Source organism: Budorcas taxicolor, chromosome 4, assembly GCF_023091745.1.
Source record: "Budorcas taxicolor isolate Tak-1 chromosome 4, Takin1.1, whole genome shotgun sequence".
Taxonomy (NCBI): domain Eukaryota; kingdom Metazoa; phylum Chordata; class Mammalia; order Artiodactyla; family Bovidae; genus Budorcas; species Budorcas taxicolor.
Window position 1 is genome coordinate 33,987,099 of NC_068913.1, and position 23,583 is coordinate 34,010,681.

A 23,583-nucleotide genomic window follows, 5' to 3' on the forward strand; every position below is an offset into this window, starting at 1 on the left:
TCACATGCTGCTACTAAAAACCTGGCACAGCCAAATACTTACATACATATATAAAAATTTAAAATATTCAAAAAAGAAGGCACTAGAGGGAAAATCGGAGAAGGCAATGGCACCCCACTCCAGTACTCTTGCCTGGAAAATCCCATGGACGGAGGAGCTTGGTAGGCTGCAGTCCATGGTGTTGCTAAGAGTCAGACATGACTGAGCGACTTCACTTTCACTTTTCACTTTCATGCATTGGAGAAGGAAATGGCAACCCACTCCAGTGTTCTTGCCTGGAGAATCCCGGGGACAGAGGAGCCTGTTGGGCTGCCGTCTATGGGGTCGCACAGAGTCGGACACGACTGATGCGACCTAGCAGCAGCAGAGGGAAAATGGAAGCAGAAGAAGAGATGGCACATGCTCTTCCCCATTAATCAGCTGTTCCTCTCAGCATCGTCCTAACAGCAATGGGTTTCAGACTCCAGCTGCTCTGGGCATTCCCAGAATCAGCTTCATCACCTCCCTTCTTCCCCATCCCAAGCACCAGCCACAGCCAGGGAGCATCCCTTTGCTTTCTCAGTTATTTGAGCCCTTCGTTCCAGCTTCTGTTATCTGATAACCTCAACCTCTTCCCTTGACCCCTCTCTTCCCCACTCAGCCTCAGGGTATAACTGCTCTCTACAGCCAGTACCTGTGGGTTCCATCTTTGTTTGTTCAGCCCTCTAGCCCTTGTGTAACTCTGCACATTAAATTCCTCTTGGTGTTATACCTAGTGGTTTTGTGTGTTGTGCTGTAGGCTGGATCTGAGTTAAGCACAAGAACTTAAAGCTGGGAGGAAATGAATTCGTTGTTCGTATCATAGCAAAAATGTAGCATGCACTTATATGTACTAAGCATTTTTTAAGGGCTTTAGAATATGTAATCCTTCTAATGCCCACAGCAATTCAATGAAGTGGCTATTATTACCCCCATATTAGAAAGGAAGAAAATGAGACTGTAAGAATTTTTTAAAAATCACTTCAGACATCCCCTAACTAGTTAGTAGTAGAGGTGGGATATAATTCTAAGTCTGACTCCAAAAGCCTTCTGCAAAAAACTGAGGCTTTTCAAGATACTTCATGCTGCTCCTTCAAGACTGTTTACAAGGTTCACAAATAACTCTGTGCAGGTGTATGATGGCTTTTTTGTTATCCTCATAAGTCTCATTCCTTGACAGTCCCCTTCCCTTTTAATATGCCATCGCTCGATGAGTAAATAATGGCATCTGTCCTGTGCAATGTCCCATATACTGGAGTTGGCTATTACGTTTCTTCACGGCATCATTTCACCTGTGCCTCTCCCTTCCATACTTTTTATAAACTCAAAGTCAGATTGAGATTGAATCCCACTTAAACCTTTATTTTTTTAACAAGAGTACTTCATCTGTGTTGCTATATATTTCCTATTGCATCAAATCAGATTCTGTATAGTGATTCTGAGATTAATTAGTGGAGTCAAAGTCTAACTTCTCCATTGTAGAGGGAGTCCGAACCTGTAAATGCAAAAACCATCACCTTCTATAAGGCTTTGGCATGAGACAACCGCCATAGTCAGGGTATACAAATCAAATGTTACACAAAGTGACTCCTCAGAATAATGGAAATAAAAATGAAAATAAACAAATGGGACCTACTTAAACTCAAGAACTCTGCACAACAAAGGAAACAATAAACAAAACGAAAAGACAACAAAAAGACAACGCACAGATTGGGAGACATTTGCAAATGATGTGAGCAACAAGGGATTAGTCTCTAAAATTTATGAACAGTTCATGATGCTTCACAGCATCAAAAAACCCAATAAACAAATGGGGAGAAGACCTAAATAGACATTTCTCCGGAGAAGATACAGAGAAGACCAAAAGGCACATGAACAGATGCCCAACATCACTATTATTGGAGAAATGTACATCAAAACTGCAATGAGATACCACCTCACACCAGTCAGAATGGCCATCATCAAGAAACCCACCAACAGTGCTGGAGAGGGTGTGGAGAGAAGGGAACCCTCCTACACTGCGGGTGGGAATGTAAATAGATACAGTCACTATGAAAAACAGTACAAAGGTCCCTTAAAGAAAGAAAACAGAGCTGCCACATGACCCTGCAATCTCACTCCTGCACATATATCCAGAGAAACACATGATCCAAAAGAATATATGCACCCCAGTGTTCACTGCAGCACTGTTTACAACAGCCCAGACATGGAACAACCTAGATGTCCATCAACAGAGGAATGGACAAAGATACGGTACATATACATACGGAATATTACTCAGCCATTAAAAAGAATGAAAACCGCCATTTACAGCAACGCAGAGGGACCTGGAGACTGTCACACTGAGTGAAGCCAGGGAAGGAGAACTATCGTATGACATCCCTTATACGTGGAATCTGAAAACAAACGATACAAATGAAAGAGACTCACAGGCTTAGATACAGAAAACGATTCACAGACTTAGAGAACAAACAGACAGGCCGGGGTTGGGAGGGGAGATAGTTACGGAGTTTGGGATGGACATGTACACACTGCTGTATTTAAAATGGGTAACCAGCAAGGACCTATAGTATAGCACAAGGAACTCTGCTCAATGTTATGTGGCAGCCTGGACGGGAGGTGAGTTTTGGGGAGAATGGATATGTGTATATGTATGGCTGAGTCCCTTTGCTGTTCACCTGAAACTATTACAGCATTGTTAATCGGCTATACTCCAATATAAAATAAAAAGTTTAAAAACAAAGACCCCCAAAAAACTGACTCCTCAGAAAGGAAATAACAGGTGGTGTTCATTCAAGCCTTCAAGGAAAGTAAAAATCCCAACAGTTCATCCTACTCCTGACAAACTCTCAATAAATTTTGTTAATCAGTATTTCAAACCACTCTCTAAATTTCAAAGGGATCAAAGGTCAAGGGTTTCAAAGTCTAGTTGCATGCTTCTTTAAATTCTGTATCTGTTCTTACTTAGTTCTTTGAACCCTGTGGGCCCGTATTTGCCTAATTGAAAATGGAGAGAATGTCTCCAACTTTACTTCACCTCAAAGGACTATGGGGAGGGTAAAATGAAAATATAAAAGAAAAAGTTAGATACGACAAATAAAGATTTATTATCATAGATCACATTTTACCCAGAATAAGGAAGAATGAAATGAACTGAAAGCTTGAGAAGCCACCAAAAGTACAATCAACAATGCTTGAGAATCCACTGCAATCCAAATTTGAAGCAACAGGATGGATGAATTATACGGCAACAACCACTGCCTACAGATGATATGCTATACACCAGTAACTCACTTAGAAGTTACTGCCACCACTTGACTCTTTCATCGAAAGCTATGTTACACCAGATATAGTTCCCAGATAGAAAATCACACTTAATGCTGCCCACGTTAAAATGAAGAGATTAATGAATACAGACACCACTACTATAAATAAACTAACAAGGACCTTCTGCATAGCACAGAGAATTATATTCAGTATCTTATAATAACCTATAGGGGCTTCCCTGGTGGCTCAGTGGTAAAAAAAAAAAAAATCCACTTGTCAATGAAGAAGTCATGGGTTTGATCCCTGGTGGGGGAAGATACCCTGAAGGAAATGGCAATCCACTGCAGTATTCTTGCCTAGAAAATCCAATGGACAGGGGAGCCTGGCAGGCTACAGTCCACAGGGTCGCAAAGAGTAAGACACAACTCGGTGACTAAACAATAACAAAATAACCTATAACACAAACTAATCTGAAAAAGAATATATATGTATATATGTGTGTGTGTATAATATTGAATCACTTAGTTGTATACCAGAAATGAATGCAACATTGTAAATCAACAATACTTCACTTTAATTTAAATTAATAAAAATTGGGATTAAACCAGTAATCTTGATACCATAACACTCGATTCAGGGACCCACCCTTCAAGATACTGAATTTCCTAAACAAATGTTAAACTAAAACAAGAAAACGCATTGAGTTTAACTTAAGAAGTCACTGATTCTGTCTACAAAATATACCTTTTATACATTATGTAACTTGAAAAATGTTCAGAATAGACCAAAGAATCAAGTCCTCCTGCAAAGATTAAATTCAGTAATACTGTTCTGAAAATACATGTGCTGCAAAATACTGTGAGCATAAGCGATCTGTTACCAACTGGGACTTGGAGAATGAGACCTCAGTCCCGCTTCCCCCAACTCAAAGAAATCTTTTAACCATTCTTTGCATTTTGATGATGGTTATAGTTCAGAGACTCTTCAAATGTCATTTTAGAAAACTAATGTTAAACACACAAACCTAGTTACTCCTGATTTTTATATTAAAAATACATAAAAGCTGAGCAGTTTTCCCTGCACTACCATCTCCAAAGTAGGTTTTAAGAATTTTCACATTCCATTATCTGAAAGAGTCAACAGACATTTTCTTTTATCTTTTCAGCTACTGGGTTCTCAAATTCTCACCTTGACATCATCAACATAGTTTGGAAATTGCTGACACAGGCTATTCAACTGTGCTAAAAGATTTGGGTTTATATACAGTTACCACAGTGCCACCATCTGAGCAAAAGAAAGCACAGTAACATTTTAAAATAAAGCATAAATAGCAGGATTTATCTTTTAAAAAAAGATTGCCAGTGAACTTCATATTTAAATACAATTAGCAAAACTCATAAAAAGATCTCAAACAAGATTCTGAGAGATGTGATTGAATGACGAAGTTTGCCCAGTTACACCAGAACCTATTTCAATTTCTTAAAGTATCTCAAAGAGCAGACTGTTTTCAAAGAAGTAATAATACTCTTACAAAGAAAAGCCCAATGCAAGACAAAGACCATAATAGAGAAGGATTGTGTTCAAGCACATCCAAGAGGTGAAAAGAGGAGGAAAACCTTCGAAAAAACTATCAACAGGCTTAGATACTAAAATCTTAGTTTTAAACATAGAAGTTCTTACCTCCCACTGTAAATGAGGCGGGATATTTCGTATCTGAAGTTTCCGAATCCTGCAGAAGAATTAAAATGTTTTTTAAAAGAAAACAAAAAAAAAAACATAAAAGCAAAAGATATATATAGCCAACATGGATGTTTTGAAACTACCTAAGATATATTTATTAACTACATACCAATATATACTAAGAAAACACAGCCGAGGAAAGAGAACGGAGACCAAGTTAATCACAAGATGAACGCTGAGACCACTGGAAACCTAGCATCATTGGATTGTCGTGGCTTACTCTAAAAGCCACTAAAACTGGCAGATACAATGTTTGAACACATTTCATCTAATGACTATATGCTAAGTTCAAACCCTTTAGCCTCAAAGTAAGCATCCCAGAACACAAACAAAGCCTTAGTCCAGATGTTCTTAATCTGAGATCACAGCCAAAGGATTCCTGGACAGAATTCAACGAAGGTGGTTGGGAACAGTGGGGTGCAGAGGGGTCGGGGTCACATTTATTTTCACTATCCCCTAAGTGAAATTTAGCCACCTTCAATAGTGAATGTTGGCATAAAACCACAGTAGAATTACACGGCTTGTACTCTTGACATTAAAATAAGTCAGGCATTTTCCTTTTACATTAAGGTGTTGCAGATCTTGTATATTCACTATTGTGATAGTTAGCTGTGTTGCTAGAACTTGTTACTTATGTATGTTAAGAAACACATGTTATTACTAGCTTTAACATTTTCTAACTGTATTTCAAAATAATTTCCTTTATAATCCTATGTGCTTTATTTTATGCATTTAAAAATATTCCAAGAGGTCCACACATTTCAGGCTGCCAAAGGAATCCAGGGTACCAAAAAATCATTAAAAATCCCCCACCTGAGTTTCAATGCCTACACATATTCCTATATATATACTATGTATATAAAACACAATATATACTTTGTAAAATAATAAAAACTATCATATCTCCTCCTCTTCTACCCCCTCCTCAAAACTATCCAAGTAAGAGAGGAAGGATGGAAAGAAGGAAGCAGTACGAATTATGTGAGACTGTACGCTGGACACCACACACCAATCACCCTTTTACAAGGGAAAGGCATTTAAAGTCAACCAGCTATTTTTCAAAAAGAGACTAGCAACTGGGCATGACATCTCAGGTGAAATAATTAGCCTCTAGCTCTACAGCTAATTCCCCTTTCCAGGCCCAATGACCCACTCCTAGGTACCTCAGCACAGACTGCATTGATAGCCTAGTTATTTCCCATTCACCACAAAACCTAAATGAACGCCACAGACTGCCTGCCCCTCGCTGTTGTCGTTCAGTCGCCAAGCTGAGTCCTAGCGACCCCATGGACTGTGGCCTGCCTTTAGGGAACTCTAAACTAGCATGTAAATTAGCCAAACTCAGGTATGTCCTGTTTGTAATCATAAAATAGAGGATGAAGGAAAAATCATTTTTACATTATTTTTATTAGACAGTTAAAACAAAGCATAATCACCAAGGGCAAAGTATCAGGGATAGTGAGAGAATGTGAATTTAAGAAAACATTTTCAAACACCGTGTAATCTTAGATTTTACACATCCTATCCTGGAATTTGTTTAAAAGATAAATCATGTGCTAATAACTGTTAAAGCTGCTAGAAGCATACTGTATTTCTGCCTTTGTATAAGTTTTATATTCTTCTATAAAAACCTTAAAAAAAATAAACCCTAATAAAAGTATTCCTAAAAGATTTCAATCTTCCATGTACTGCTTTAGCAAGCAGAAAAGTTACTCACATTGTGTAAATATTTACCCTGGGTAACTAAGAAGTAAGAATTATTTACTACACATTTGCAAGTACTAATCTGTCTTAAGCAACTGACACATTAAGAAATAAGAGCACAATGTTAAGAAACCCAGTATTCAACTCTATTGGACTCTGTTTCTGGGTGTATATATATGGGTATATATATTACTAAAGAAATTTCCCCAATGCACACACAAAAGTGTACACAGAGAGTTAAGGTCACCAAGCAGGTAATTCTTCTTTATTACAAGAACAAATACCTACTTCATAGGGCTCCCAAGAATTTAAATAGGACACCATTTTTTGTACATTAGAAGTAATCCATTAGCCATGTTTCCCCCACATATTCTTCAAAATGTATATCTGACACCTATTAGAAGTTATACCAGAATAATTATTTCCCTTAACTGACTGACCATTTCCATTATCTGATTCTCTAAAGTTTAGACAAACATCAGGATTATTTTCATAAAGTTAGTATTCTGACGGGCTTCCCTGGTGGCTCAGAGATAAAGAATCCGCCTGCAATGCAGGAGATATAGGAGACCCATGTTCGATCCCAGGGTCAGGAAGATCCCCTGGAGAAGGGCATGGCAACCCACTCCAGTATTACTGCTTAGAGAATCCCATGGACAGAGGAGGCTGGTGGTCTGCAGTCCATGGGTCTCAAGTTGAACACGACTAAGCACAGCATAGTGTTTTGACATCTAGAACTGTGTTTTCCCAGCTCCCATCTCCCATCTGAACTTTTAGAATTGGGTTATATTTAAATTAGATTCTAAATACCTAAGAGTCAAGAAAACAGATACTGGTATTTGTTTCTCCTTTGTGATTACCAAATCATTAGAGTTTAATTTTAACTACCAGCAAAATACACTGGCATTTCACCTCCTCCTAAAACACACCCAAGTTTCATTACAAGGATCACACCCCATAGGGGCAGAGACTCTTAGGCTGTCTCGTTCACTATCGCATTCAGAGCCTGGAACACTGGCAGCTGAGAAGCACTCAGTTGATAGTTAAATTAACATTTGTTATAATACAGAGAGGGGGACGAAAACACAAGACTCACAGATCCACCATGCAGAAACTACTAACATTCCCAATGGTTTTATTACAGCTGATGTGATAAAATCATGGTGGGATGACAGTGGGAAGACAGTGGAAATACAGAAAATTACAGTGGGAAGATCAACAGCCCCAGAAACAGAAGAAAGAGAAGTTAACCACCTGTGCTATTTTCAAGAAAACTTCCACACAATCTATTTATAAATTAATCATATAGAATTTAAGGCTTTTCTGCCAACAGGGAAAAATTCTCATTTAACCTTTTTTTTTCTTTTTTGGCCTGCCACTCACTCAACCTGTGGGATCCTAGTTTCTTGATCAGGATCAAATTCACACTCCCTGCACTGGAAGCATAGAGTCTTAACCACTGGATCACCAGGGGATTCTTCCATTTAACCTTTAAAAAATGCTCATTATGCTTGAAATAGTACTGGATTTTATAGAAACTATTTATTAAAAGCTGGTTTAAGTACAGGATAAAGAGCCATAGAACTCATGTAGACTTCTAAGGGCATCTTCAAAATTTTTAGTAATAAATAGAACAGATTTAAATTGATTTTATACAAATTTTCATATTGACATCAAACTAGAAAAATCATATCAACCTCCATATGCCTGTATCAGTTATCAAGTATGATTACCTACCTAAATCTTGTTTATTTCTACTCACATGTGTACTAACAAATCCCACATACACGACCTGTCATGCTACAGTACATCTGGAAAAACCTACTAAAGGACCTTTTTGCTTTAAAAATAACTATCACCATTATAGTTTCTTAAAATGATTAACAAAAATTCCTTAAGAACAGAACATTTTTGGTGTTCAGTCACTAAGCTGTGTCTGGCTCTTAACAACCTCATGGACTGTAGCACACCAGGCTCCTCAGTCTTCCACTGAGTTTGCTCAAACTCATGTCCACTGAGTAGGTGATGCTATCTAACCACCTCATCCTCTGTCACCCCCTTAGCCTCCTGCCCTCAATCTTTTTCGGCCTCAGAGTCTTTTGCCAAAGCATTGGAGCTTCGGCGTTAGTCCTTCCTATTCAGGGTTGATTTCCTTTAGGGTTGACTGGTTTGATCTCCTTGAAATCCACGAGACTGAAGAGTCTTCTCCAGCACTACAATTCACAAGCATCAATATTTCAGCGCCCAGCCTTTTTGATGGACCAACTGTACACACTTCATCTCACATTTTATATGATGACTGGAAAAACCAGAGGTTTCTATATAGACCTTTCTTGGCAAAGTGATGTCTCTGTTTTTTAATATGCTGTCTAGATACAGAATACCCACTCTATTTCCAATTGAAAAGTTATGACCAACCTAGATAGCATATTCAAAAGCAGAGACATTACTTTGCCAACTAAGGTCGGTCTAGTCAAGGCTATGGTTTTTCCAGTAGTCATGTATGGATGTGAGAGTTGGACTGTGAAGAAGGCTGAGCACCGAAGAACTGATGCATTTGAACTGTGGTGTTGGAGAAGACTCTTGTGAGTCCCTTGGACTGCAAGCAGATCCAACCAGTCCATTCTGAAGGAGATCAGCCCTAGGATTTCTTGGGAAGGAATGATGCTAAAGCTGAAACTCCAGTACTTTGGCCACCTCATGCAAAGAGTTGACTCACTGGAAAAAGACTCTGATGCTGGGAGGGATTGGGGGCAGGAGGAGAAGGGGACGACAGAGGATGAGATGGCTGGATGGCATCACTGACTCAATGGACATGAGTCTGAGTGAACTCCGGGAGTTGGTGATGGACAGGGAGGCCTGGCGTGCTGTGATTCATGGGGTCAGGGTCTCAAAGAGTCGGACACGACTGAGCGACTGAACTGAACTGAATTGAATTGCTATCTTTTTACAGTTGATCTGCTCATATCAAGATACCAACAATATGCCCACATGTGTAGAGCAGATGTCTCTTAAGGTTTGACACAAGAAAATCCCTTCACTCCATTTTCTTGCTATTTATTTGAAGGTCAAGGTCATGAATCTTACATAAGCAACTCATTCTGGGTTTTATTCATTGCATTCTGAGTCATTTTAAATATTAATAATTGTTTGCTATGTTGAATTTGATAAACACAGATGCATAACATCTTTAAATTGTTCATACAAAACATAGACATATATGAATCCACCCACCCAAATAATCAGAACAAGACAATTGAAACTACCATGCTCTTCCCCAATGCCTACCTTCCAGAATGTAACCACCACCCCCATATTTTTTGCCATTCTCATGTCTTTTAAAATAGTATTTTTAGTAACTCTAAGTTTGTCTTTAGGTTACTCTTTAAGTAGACAAATAACAAGTAGAATAGCAAGGAGAGATAAGAAAGCCTCTTTGCAACCCCATATAGTCAATGGAATTCTCCAGGCCAGAATACTGGAGTGGGTAGCCTTTCCCTTCTCCAGGGGATCTTCCCAACCCGGGATAGAACCCAGGGCTCCTGCATTGCAGGGGGATTCTCTACCAGCTAAGCCACAAGGTAAACCCCCTGTTATTTGACCTGGGGCCAAACTACGGCGGAGCTAAGGAAGACAACAGCGAACTCCTTCAAACCGTCCCATTCACGGACTGCTGCACTCAATCAGGAAACAAAAAAAAAACCACAAACCTGCCATTCTCCTCTGGTTTCTTACTGCCTGGATTTTGCTACTTACACTCCCCATGCTGCTGCTGCTGCTGCTGCTAAGTCACTTCAGTCGTGTCCGACTCTGTGCGACCCCACGGACAGCAGCCCACCAGGCTCCCCCATCCCTGCGATTCTCCAGGCAATAAAACTGGAGTGGGTTGCCATTTCCTTCTCCAATGCATGAAAGGGAAAAGTGGAAGTGAAGTCATTCAGTCGTGTCTGACTCCTAGCGACCCCATGGACTGCAGCCTTCCAGGCTCCTCCATCCATGGGATTCTCCAGGCAAGAGTACTGGAGTGGGGTGCCATCGCCTTCTCCCTCCCTCCTTTTCCCTCTCCCCTCCCCCCCTCCATCTCCCCCCCCTCCCTCCTCCTTCCCTCCCTCCCTTCATGTCCCCTTCCCATCATCTCCCCCTCCCCTCCACCCCTCCCTGCACCTCCTGCTCCTCTCCCCTCCTCTCTACCCCTTCCCTCCCTCCATCTCCCCCTCCATCTCCCCCTCCTCCCTCCATCTCCCCCTCCCTCCCTCCCTCCATGTCCCCCTCCCATCATCTCCCCCTCCCCTCCACCCCTCCCTGCACCTCCTCCTCCCCTCCTCTCTACCCCTTCCCTCCCTCCATCTCCCCCTCCATCTCCCCCTCCTTCCTCCCTCCCTCCCTTCATGTCCTCCTCCCTCCATCTCCCCCTCCCCTCCACCCCTCCCTGCACCTCCTCCTCCCCTCCTCTCTAACCCTTCCCTCCCTCCATCTCCCCCTCCACCTCTCCCTCTCCCTTCCCCATCTCTCTCTCCCTCCTTCTCTCCCCGCTGGCCTCCACCAGCAGCCAGCAGTCCAGGGAATCCAGGTGGTGCCCATGGTGGTGTTGAATATGTTAGTCTGGCCCTATAAAAGTGGTAGTTGGATCTGAAGATTTTTGTGGGTCAGGGAGAGGTTGTGTACTTCCATGAAGAGACATATTATCTCTGGCTGTCTTCCCAAGATGCTGCAGTCACTAATGATCAGTCCCTAAATACACTGTTTCACTCAAGGTTGAAAATGGATTTCCTCATTCTGTCATGCCTTCCATACTTTTTAAATTTAGCTGGAGTTTTTCCATGAACAACTTTCCTTTATCACGTATCTGGAGACTCTGAACCACAATGAATAGAGTGAAGGCAGGATAAACACTGGATTCTCTCCTTTCTGCAGCAGACGGTTTTGTGCCACTTATCACCTCCCCTAGCTCATCTCTGGTTTCATCCACCACTGTGGGACAGCCCTGGGCACAGGGAAGTTGTCCTGCCTTCTTCCATCCCTAAGCACCCCTTAGGCGTCTGTTTTTCCTCAGGTTTTTCACCCAAGCCTCAGCAGAGTTCAAGGATAGTCCAGAGGAAGAGGAGAGATGAAACCCTGAAGATAATCTGGAGATTACAGAGGAGAATATGGGAGCCAGCAGGTAAACGCCCTTGTTTTCCACCTGGGAGGCATATCTGTTCGCGTCTCAAAGGCCGTGTTTCCTCAGTAAAGTGCCCTTTGTTGGCTTTTCCCAAACCTCCGTTTCACTCTTTCCACTCCCCCACTCTTGCTTCTTGAAACCATCTCCAAAATAAACCAGCTTCATGCAAACCCTCATCTCAGTGTCCTCTTTCTGCAGTTCAAAGACATTGTTACTTCAAACTTTTCGGAATAATGAATTGGTCCCCTGGTATTGTCCAAAGAGGGCTAAATGCTTATTTTCTACCGGCCTGCCAATGCAGGTTAGACGAAAGAGATGCGGGTTTGATTCCTGAGTAGGGTAGATCCCCTGGAGAAGGGCACTGGCAACCCACTCCAGTATTCTTACCTGGAGAATCCCATGGACAGAGGAGCCTGACGGGCTATAGAGTCCATAGGGTCGCACAGAGTCAAGACACGACAGAAGCGACTTAGCACACACACACAACATTATGTATGCATGGATATTTTGTGTTTATCACCCCACTGCACTGAATCCCCCATCTCTGGCTGTCAGCAGAAGCTTCTGCACACAGATCCTGCACCTTCTGAAACGATGCAGCTCTCCAGTAATCTTTGAGAGCCTGTCTGCTTTGTTATGATTACCCAGGTTCCAATTTGTACACTTCCTGCCACCATCTTCAACCAGTTCTGTCTACAAACACTGGTTCCTTTTAGTCAGAAATAATATACTGAAACACAACCTGGTCACTAGAATGCTCACTGATATTGGGCTGGACATTGCTTCTAGGCCAGAACTAGACAATATACATTTTTTTGGAAAGAGAAATAAACCACATGTCCATGCTGATTACAGTCATCCTTCCACCATATTCAAAGGGACTGGTTCCAGTACCCCTTGGCTGCCCTGCTGGCCAGAAACCAAAATCTACAGATGTTCAAGCCCCTTATATACAATGGATAGTACCCCAAATATTTTAAATCATCTCTAGATTACTTATAATATCTAATGCAAAGTAAATGCTATGTAAACAGATGTAAATACAATATAAATAAAAGGCAGATAGTTGCCCACACAAAGCAAATTCAAGTTTTCGTCTTTGGAACTTCCTGGAATTTTTTTCCCGATTCTTTTTCATCCGCAGTGAGTTGAATCCATGGATGCAAAAACTCACAGACATGGAGGGCCAATTGTTATTTTGTTTATTTAAAAAAAATATTTATTTATTTAAATGGCTGCTCCAGGTCTTAGTTGCAACATGTAGAATCTTTTAGCTGCAGCATTCGAGATCTAGTTTCCTGACCAGGGATCAAACCCGGGCCACCTTGGGAGCAAGAAGTCTTAGCCACTGGACCAGCAGGAAAGTCCAGCTGGTTATTTTCGACTTAAATTTTGATTACTAGGTTTTTGCCAAAAGTCTTTGACCTCTACTTTCCCCCCCTCACATTAAAGCCTGACACCAGGTATAAATAAGAATGTAAGTGAGAAAATGCTTTATGTCCACTATGGACTGAATGTTCATGTTTCCCACCCCAAATTCGTATGTTGCAACCCCCCTCCCTATGCAATGGTGTTAGGAGACGGGCCTTTGAGGATTATTTAGGCTTACTGAGGACAGGAGCATGGAGCCCTCGCAATGGGACTACAGTTTTTCTAAGAAGAGAGACCAGGGCTGTCTTCACTGCACACTCTGAGGAAAGGCTATGTGACCCCACAGCAAGAAGGCATCGGTCTACAAACCAAGAAGGGGGCCCTCAGCAAGAACTCCAAGAACCTACCTGCACCTTGACCTTGGACTTCCCTGTTTTTAGAACTGTGAAAAATAAGCATCTGTTAAGCCATCCAGTCTATACAGAAGCCCCAACTGCTTAAGACAACGTCTGTTATCTAACCTCACAAGTCAGCATTTTATAGATTCTAAGATAAAAGCACAACTTTACCTGTCCAAAGGCTTCCCTAGTGACTCAGAGAGTAAAGAATCCATCCGCAATGCAGGAGACGTGGGTTTGATCCTTGGGTCAGGAAGATCCCCTGGAAAAGGGAATGGCAGCCCACTCCAGTATTTTTGCCTGGAGAATTCCACGGACAGAGAAGCCTGGCAGGCTACAGTCCATGAGGTCGCAAACATATGAGTGAGTGACTGACACACACAGCAGTAAGAATATTACACGAAACAACTGACTGGCTCAAAACTGGGAAGGGAGTACAGTAAGGCTGTATATTGTCACTCTGCTTATTTAACTTATATGCAGAGTACATCATGTGAAATGCCAGGCTGGATGAATTCCAAGCTGGAATCAAGATCCCCAGGAGAAATAGCAACAATCTAAGATATGTAGACGACATCACTCTAACGGCAGAAAATGAAGAGGAACTAAAGAGCTTCCTGATGAGGGTGAAAAAAGAGAGTAAAAAAACTGGCTTAAAACTCAGTGTTCAAAAAACTAAGATCATGGCAGCCAGTCCTATCACTTCATGGCAAACAGAAGGGGAAAAAGTGGAAGCGGTGACAGATTTTATTTTCTTGGGCTCCAGAATCACTGCAGATGGTAACTGCAGCCATGAAATGAAAAGACATTTGCTCCTTGGAAAGAAAGCTATGGCGAATCTAGACAGCATATTAAAAAGGAGAGACACCACTTTGCTGACAAAGGTCTGTATAGCCAAACTATGGTTTTTCCCACAGTCATGTACAGATGTGAGAGTTGGACCATAAAGGCGGCTGAGCACTTAAGAATTGATGCTTTCGAACTGTGGTGCTACAGAAGACTCTTGGGAGTCCTTTGGACAGCAAAATCAAACCAGTCTATCCTCAAGGAAATCAACCCTGAATATTCACTGGAAGAACTGATGATGAAGCTGAAGCTCCAATAGTTTGGCCACCTGATGTGAAAAAGCAACTGGTTGGAAAAGACCCTGATGCTGGAAAAGACTGAGGGCAGGAGAACAAGGGGGCAACAGAAGATGAGATGGTTGGATGGCATCACTGACTCAATGGACATGAATGAATCTGAGCAAACTCCAGGAGACAGTGAAAGACAGGGAAGCCCGGTTGCAGTCCATGGGTCACAAAGAGTCAAACATGACTTAGCGACTGAACACCACCATCTTGTCCAAACACACACATTAAGGAGTGGCACACTCAGAATCCAGCTCTGGGAATTATGGCTCCACAGTCCATCCTCCTGACTGTATTCCATCTTACTGATTTCACTCATAATCCAATCAATAACTATTATCAAGAAAAACTTCAGAAAAAGTACAAGGTTGCATGTCAAACCCAAATATCAAAGATATGCCAGCCTTAAACAAAATGCTCACTTTGCCCCACAGCTTTAAACCATACAGTCAACTCACATACTTAGAGTCGATACCAACATTAAATGGACACGTGTGAACATCAAGAAAAATATGGAAACCATCGTTTCCAACTAAGCCAGAAACTCAGCTAATTCAGCTGCCTCAAGATAGACTATGAAGATTGTATACACTGGCACCTAGGCACTTAAAGTTAGTCATTTCATGCTAAGTCCTAATGCGAGACACACAAGTGTATCAGACTTGCAATCTTCCATCCAAATGAACTGTAAGTCCTACATGTTCATTTTCTTTATTCCTCCCAAAGGCCATCCGTGCTCTTTCTTTCTACCATCTCTTAAACAAATCAAGAGAATCACCAATTTCCCACATCACAGATAAAGAGGCTGAGACTTGAATCATGATGTAACACAGCTAACACCAGCTGAAGTCGGGAAAAGAAAACCAAATCTAACTAAACTTGTGACATATTCCTCTTTGCCTTGATTTCTTACACAAAGAGCTGGGACAGGAATTCCTTGGTGGTCCAATGGCTAAGACTCCTGAGTTCCCAATGCAGGGGGTGTGGGTTCAATCCCCCGTCAGGGAACTAGATCCCACATGCCGCAACTAAGGGTTCACATACAGCAGCTAAAAATTCTGCATGTTGCAACTAAGACTAGGTGCAGCTAACTAAAAAAAAAGAGCCGGGACACATGGTCCATGTGTGCACCGTGTTAGCTGCAGTCATGCCCGACTCTTTGCAACACCATAGACTGCAACCCACCAGTCTCCTCCGTCCATGGGATTTTCCAGGCAAAGATACTGGAGTGGGGTGCCATTTCCTTCTCCAACGTGTGCACGGGTCACTTTCAAATAAAAAACCAAGGCTGTGGACTCAGAGGAGTATGGCATGGCCTCTTCAACCTGTCACCTGGAGACACTCTTTACCCGCTGCAGATTTTCATTCTTACCTGTATCCAACCAACACAAGCTACGCCCAAAGAGGAACTTGTTCAACCTGGCCAAATTCAATACAATTACCTGTACTAATTCCAACATTCAATAATGTATTAATAATTAAATCTATCTTTTCTTATTTTATACAGTTAAGAATGAGCTCCTTAAAAGGCCGACCTCAATTTTTTTAAGCAGAATACTCCAGTCAGATTAATTCCAGGGAAAATGACTCATTTCACACTGCTGGTGACAAGCACCAACCGCCATAACCTTGCCTCTTGGGTGAGCCGACAGTCTCATGAAGTCCTCGGACAAGCAGCACAGCCTCCCGAGCTTTCTCCCCTTTCATTCTCCCTCTAGGCAAAGCTGTAACAGGCTCAAAAACTTAGCTATAAGTTTGTAAATGAGGAAAACTGCGAAGAGCCCAGATGTCCAGGCAAAAGGGCTAAGCTCAAAAGAAAAAAAGCATCCTACCCCCTAAAAAATATATATACACGTTCAGGGATAGAAGTGTTCCACATCTCGACAGTGGTTGTACTTTCACAGGTGTATACAGTTGTCAAAACTCACTGCTTTGCACAGTTTAAAAAACATGCACTTGGAGATGGCAGGGGATAAATTGGGAGTTTGGGATTAACATAAACACACTATATATATAAAATAGGTAAACAACAAGGACCTATCATATAGCACAGGCAACTTTTCCCGTATAGGCTGTCTTGTAATAATTTGTCCTGGAAAAGAATAGATCCATCTATGCATAACTGAATCACTTTGCTGTATGCCCGAAACAAACAATGCTATAGATTAATTATGCTCTAATTTTAAAAAGATGCTCTTAGATAATAAAAGAATAAAAATTAAAAAGACGCTCTTGACTGTATAAACCATAGCTCAATAAAACTGTTGGACAAAAAGGAGTTAGCTGAACAAATTACAATATATAACAAAATCTCAGAGACATTACAAATGTGTAATATTTAATCAGGACATATGTTCATAACATTGTTCACTGAAAAATGGCATATTATTAAACATGGGATATGATCTCATTTTTAAATGTTTTACCACAATAAATGAACAAATGTCCCCAAGCAGAAACAGAAAAAATGTGCACAGTCACATAAACAAACAGAAATAAAGAAGTATAACACCAAAATACTGACTATGATGAGCTCTGGCTGGTAGAATCATGGGCAGTTTTCAATTTCTTTTTGCTTTTGTGTTTTATAAAATAAATGTTACTAACTGATAAGGGAAAAATAAGATGATTTCCTATCCATAAGATTAATCAAGAGAAAGCAGTTAGATTCCAACAGTTCTAACTAGCTCTCTAATATCAGTTTTCTCTGTCCCCCAAAGATTTTTGAGTCTCGCAGAAGATATGAGACATTTCAGGACACTGTTCAAGAAGGGTCAGTAAAACTGGGAAGGAGGGAGCAAGGTTGAGAGTTAGGAGTAAACTGAGTAGACCTCAGGTTAAGAATCTCTATAGAAGACTGAATCCCATAGATTGCACTGACAGTTAAGAAGTCACACGTCCTGTAAAGAAAAGCATATTTGCTGCAACACTTAAAGGGAACGCCAGAGCCTGGTGAATTTAATTCTGAATGGAGGAAAGGAAAAGAAAACAAACTGTCCCCTCAACTGTACCAGTAAAGAGATGTCACTCTGGAAACAGCCTAAAGGTCCACTGATAGCTGAGTGGATAAAGATGTGCTGTATAAGCACAATGGACCACTACTCAGCCATTAACAAATGGAATAAGGCCATCTGCAGCAACAGGGTGGGCCTAGAGATTTTATCACACTCAGCCAAAGTCAGTCAGAGAAAGGCAAATACCATATGACATCACTTACACGTGAAGTCTAAAATATGGCACAAATGAACATATCTACAAGACAGAAACAGACACACAGATATAAAGAACAGACTTGTGGTTACTAAGCGGGGGAGGGGTGGAGGAGGGAAGGTTTGGGAGGCTGGAATTAGCAGATGCAAACTTTTGTATATAGGATGAATAAACACAAGGCCCTGTTGTATAGCATAGGGAATTATATTCAATATCCTGTCATAAACCATTATGAAAAAGAATGTATGCATAACTGAATCACTTTGCTATACAACTGAAATTAATACAACAATATAAATTAAGTATACTTCAATAAAATTAAAAACTAAGGAAATGTCATTCCAAGTGTGGTCTAAAGAACATCCACATTACCATCACCAGGAAGGCTTACTTAAAATGAAAGGGTCAGGGCCCCACTACAGACCTCCTAAATCAGAACCTCTGGGGATGGGGCAGGGAACTGCGGTTTCACACACACTTAAGTTTGGGGGCCACTGAGCACCCACCCACCCGTAAGGTCTGTTTAACAGGGCAAGTCCCATGAAGGCCAAGTCATTTCTAGCTTATTCACTACTGTATACTACAGCACTTAGCCGACTGCCTGGTTCATAACTGGCAATTTATCAAGTAAAGGAACAACAGTCTCTTTAAACATTACAGTTCTAAGTGAGAATCTAAGGTGACTCATTTTGTCACTTCCCAGCTTCCAGATCTTTATGAGAGTAACATCCATGTCCCCTTCATGGAAAGAGTGGTATTTCTCTTTTAAAGGTGCACACTGTCATCTTCATCTATAGGGAACAGTCTGACAGCCCTAAGTGTATGGCTGGAAACTTGGAAGAATCCAAGAAAGGCTGGGTGTTCTTCTGCGTGCCATTCCCATTACTAATGTCTGCAAATATGCACTGCCATCTCTTTTCCTTGTAGGAGATTACATGTCCCATAAAGTTCTTGAACTTTATTAGGATATGTGCAAAGCAAGATTTCAGATCACTTTGAAAAATAATAGTTGAATTAACAGAACACAAACGGATCCTTGATTCCTGAATAACCAGAAGATTTCTCTGGTCTTCACACTGAGAAGTCTTTCACCAGAAAAGTCACAATGAGTATTTCAACCAACCAGAGAAACACACGCAGCTGAACATCAGGGGCAGTGTCTATTTAAAGAAAAGATTCTTTGCCTGTATGACTCCAAAGGGTAGCTCTTTCAAAAGTGTAACATTAGCTGCCTGAGATTCCTTATTTGAACCAGGGCACCTGCATCAGCTGAGAAAAACTCTTCCCCCTTAACAGAAATTTCAATATGTAAACACACATGCTCATACACACACACATACACACAATGCTTCTATGCAGATTTATATGCATAGAAAAATATCAGAAACAACCTAGATGTGTATCAGTAGAGGACTCACTAAATCAATCAGCTGTTACAAAAAAGAGCTAGTTTTATCTTGATAGAGAAACAAATCTAAGATATGTTTTTAAATATATGAGGAAGAAAGCAAGTTGCAGGGGGAAAAAACTCCATCGCTGAGTAAAAAAGGAGGGAGGAAAAAAAAAAAAGTATGTTGGTTTTTGTTTGACTATGAATAAAGAAACTACCAACAGTGGACACGTGGCAGAGACTGGGATGAAAACTGGGCGCTTGAGGTATAGGAATAATTAAGAACTTTCTTTTAATGTCTTTTAAAATATTTTAAACCATGTACTATAAATGCATTATCTATATAAAATTAAATTTAAAAAATTTTAAGTGTAACACAACATAGCAAATTACACATATATTCCTTGAAAATTAGGGTGGTCACAAGGGAATGAAGTACTAAGATATGAAATCTCTACTTTGAGTCACACTGAAAATTAATCATCCCCACATTTTTCCACAGTTAAACTAATTTTATAAATACCCTTACATTTTTTTCCAGCAAGACTCATATTTTTAACAAGTGATTTTACAAGCTGTGTATCTTAAAGCTACTCTGTCCAATGAACTTCTCATTGGCCACACCCAGTCCAAACTGAATTGTTCTATGAGTTTAACACATTTAGTAGATTTTAAAGATGTACAAAAACAGGAGTATAAAATTACTCAACAATTTTTATAATCATCCCACATTAAATTTAAGTTTTAGGTTAGACAGTATAAAACAGTAATTTCACCTGCTACTTTTTACTTCTACCTGAGGCGACTAGAGAAGTTTAAACTTTATATATATATATATATATAGTTCACATCTTTCAATTAGTCGAGCTGATCTAAAACTTAGTACACTTGGTTGTTGTTGTTTAGTCCCCAAATCATGTCCAACTCTTTGCAACCCCATGGACTGTTGCCCACCAGCCCACTGTAGTCCATGGGATTTCCCAGGCAAGAATACTGGAGTGAGCTGCCATTTCCTTCTCCATGGGATCTGCCTGACCCAGGATGGAACCCGCATCTCCTGCACTGGCAGGCAGATTCTTTACCACTGAGCCACTTTATTTCCATTTATCAAGGTAATTTCAGGATCTAACAATATTTTATATAGAATACTTATTTTCCACATAAAAGTCACCATCACTAAGTGAACTATACCTATAAGAAGGTGTTTCAAGAGGACTAAAGTTTCCAAAGATCTGTATTTTGAACATAGGGATATCCCTATATTAACATTTTATTTCATATTATTCCTACCTGGATGTGTTCCTTACCCAAGACAAATCCTTAGATTTGTGTTTTTTCTTTTCTTTTTTTTTTTAAGTGAGAAAGTTGCAGTTGGTCATTATCAAGTTATATCTTCTCATTAACTAGTAATTACAATAATCTCAGTACACCTGAGAGTCTGAACAATGAAGTTTAGATGCCTTGTTTCCAAGTAGAGTTACACAATGCACAGTTTATATTTCCAATTTTAATACATTTTGTATAATCAAGCAAATAAAATAACCATTGTTATTGCTTGCAAGAGAATCTGTTGAAAATTCTGTTTTATGTAATTGAATTTTTTTCTGATTTGGAGCTTTTTTAATTGAAATATAGTTGATTTACAATGTTGTGTTAGTTACTGGTATACAGCAAAGTGATTCAGTTATACATATGTATTATTTTTCATATTCTTTTTTCATTATATTGTTATAAGATATTAAATATCATTCCCTGTGCTATACAGTAGGACCTTGTTGTCTATCTTATAGAGAAAAGCTTGTCATGTATCAAGAAAACAAGGTGGACAAGTTTAATCCAAGTCTCTCTGACATTCCTCATCGAAGGCAACTCAACTCTTCTTGAGGCTTTGCAAATAACCTAGATAGTCAATTAGACTTTGCAGATAACCTTTCTCTGTGATAATACACAAAAGCACACTATCTATGACTAACATCTCCAAGCCCAGAGGACACAAATCTCTCAAAGGAAGAAACTTCTGGTCATCTTTGTTATAGAGATGACTGGCCCAGTAGTTCAGCATAAGCCAGAAGGAGAGGACACCGAGCACCAAAGCTGTAAAAGGCTCTCCCCTTTGCAGAGCACTCACTAATTACCCTCAAGTGTACCTGGAAGTCATCCACCTGCTCTCAGACTTCCTCCATAACACAGACACCGCAAGTTTTAAATGGCCCTTTCTCCCCCACTCCCACAATGTTGTAACCCTTTTGAAAGCTTTACTATTAGTAAAACCACCATAAACTAAATCTGTCATTAACAATCTGTATAGGACATTAAATTTTAGTGGGCTGGACTTTAGACTTTAACACCTTGTAAAAATGTTGAAATAAAAGCTTATGCATTTTCAAAACACTTAAGAACATGTAAAACAGCCAAGCACTTTAATTGCCTGAAGACTAACATGTAGAAACAAGTGCAAAAACCTATGCGAGCCAGACAGGTCATCCACCAGGGGGCAGCACATGAGGACTCGGACACACCCCTCTCACCGCCATTTGTTCACATACCGGGTCATTTTTATTTTTACACAGGCTTCAGAAGGACTGGGGAAAGACCTAGGTCAAAATTTTAACTTTTTTTCCTAAGAGGTTCTACATTATACACATACACCTACATTTAGCACATTTCACTGATGATGAAAACCAGAACACATCTTAAATATATCATTTACATTCCCTCCAGGAGTTCCTACAGGAACTCTCATTGCCAAAGGCACAGGTTCAATCCCTGGTCAGAGAACTAAGATCACAGAAAACTAAGTAATGAAGTAAAAAAAAAAACACAAATATTGAGAAGCCTAAATACCTTCCCTATACATTTATCTGTTGGACATCACTAAAACAGTTACTTACTCCTAGATGGCAACCTATTCCAGTATTCTTGCCTAGAGAAGCCCATGGGCGGAGAGGCTTGGTGGGCTACAGTCCACGGGCCGCAAACAGTCAGACAACTGAGCGACTTCACTTTCACTTTATAACTTTAAGTATTTGGGAACTGGGGTTAGACACTAAATATATAGTGGGGTAAGTTTTTAAAAACTAGCTACAAAATTCTATCTTCATTCTCATACAAGCAGAAAAACCAACATGAAAAATACTATATATACAACTTAGTCTATCTTTCCAAGAGACTGTAAATTCACTCTTAACAGTTATGAGATCAAACAAATAGCATCAAGACATCCAACCAGAACCATATCTGACTTATCTGTAACAAAACACACATTAAAATTCTGTAGATTCTATATAAACACTTTCAGAATCTTAACAGCTCTTCCAAAAACTGCAAATTACCTAAGCAGACCATCTAAAAACCTCAGTCCAGCAATGCATTTAACGTTACTGCCAATCACGACAAGAGCTAAAAATGGTAATGTACATGTCATTCTTAAAAAGTTGCTTTCTTAACTGAGTAAGATTACTATAAAATGTTACTCTTCCTCTTAAATAAAACTGCAAATTCACCACAGACCTTTTAAAAGGCCATCTCTTGAAGAAAAGTTATTATCAACTGGCTGTGAATTAAAGGCATCTTGGAAATTTTTCAGTTTTGCGAAGTCAGAACTATGTTTTTTTTTTTTAACTTTATTTTCAAAAATTTCAATTCTTAGCATTTTTTGTGTTTTCTTCATTACTAGAATAACAAGAAATGTAAATACACAAACTGAGATTTGATGAAACCAATTACGGATTCTAAAAGGTTTTAGTGTTTCAAATTTAATCAAAAAGTTAAATATTCGTTTGTAGGTATTCTGATGTTACTAAAATAGTCATTTAGTCCTTTCATAAATATAGAGATTTAGGGTGGCAGTATTTAAACCAAATTAAAAATTACCATGAAACTAGCTAACTGGAATTTTATGTTTGACCAAACCATTCAGAAGCAGTTTGGTGAAATTTTAACTTTTAAATTACACTATCATAAAATTTAACACTTGTTATGAAAAAGTTAAACACTAATACTACTAATACAAAAATCTAAAACGAGCAAAACTGAGATGTGTCAGACCTACATATTTAGACAGTATAAACAGTAACATTTTAAAATAAACTTAGTGAATCACTAAAAATTCAAGACAACTAATCTTAGATATATTGTATTATGTAGTAATAAATTACCAGCTATAATTCTATTATGAAATGCTGAATAACAAGT

The 23,583-nt window shown here is 39.8% G+C and overlaps 1 protein-coding gene across 1 annotated transcript in view; it reads right to left on the minus strand.

Moving 5' to 3' along the window:
- Positions 1-23,583, minus strand: part of IGF2BP3 (insulin like growth factor 2 mRNA binding protein 3) — a 145,347-nt gene that overhangs the window by 99,557 nt on the left and 22,207 nt on the right. The window contains exon 3 of the mRNA XM_052638777.1: positions 4,966-5,014. Within this exon, the coding sequence (XP_052494737.1) occupies positions 4,966-5,014 (49 nt within the window). The remainder of the gene's footprint in view (positions 1-4,965; positions 5,015-23,583) is intronic.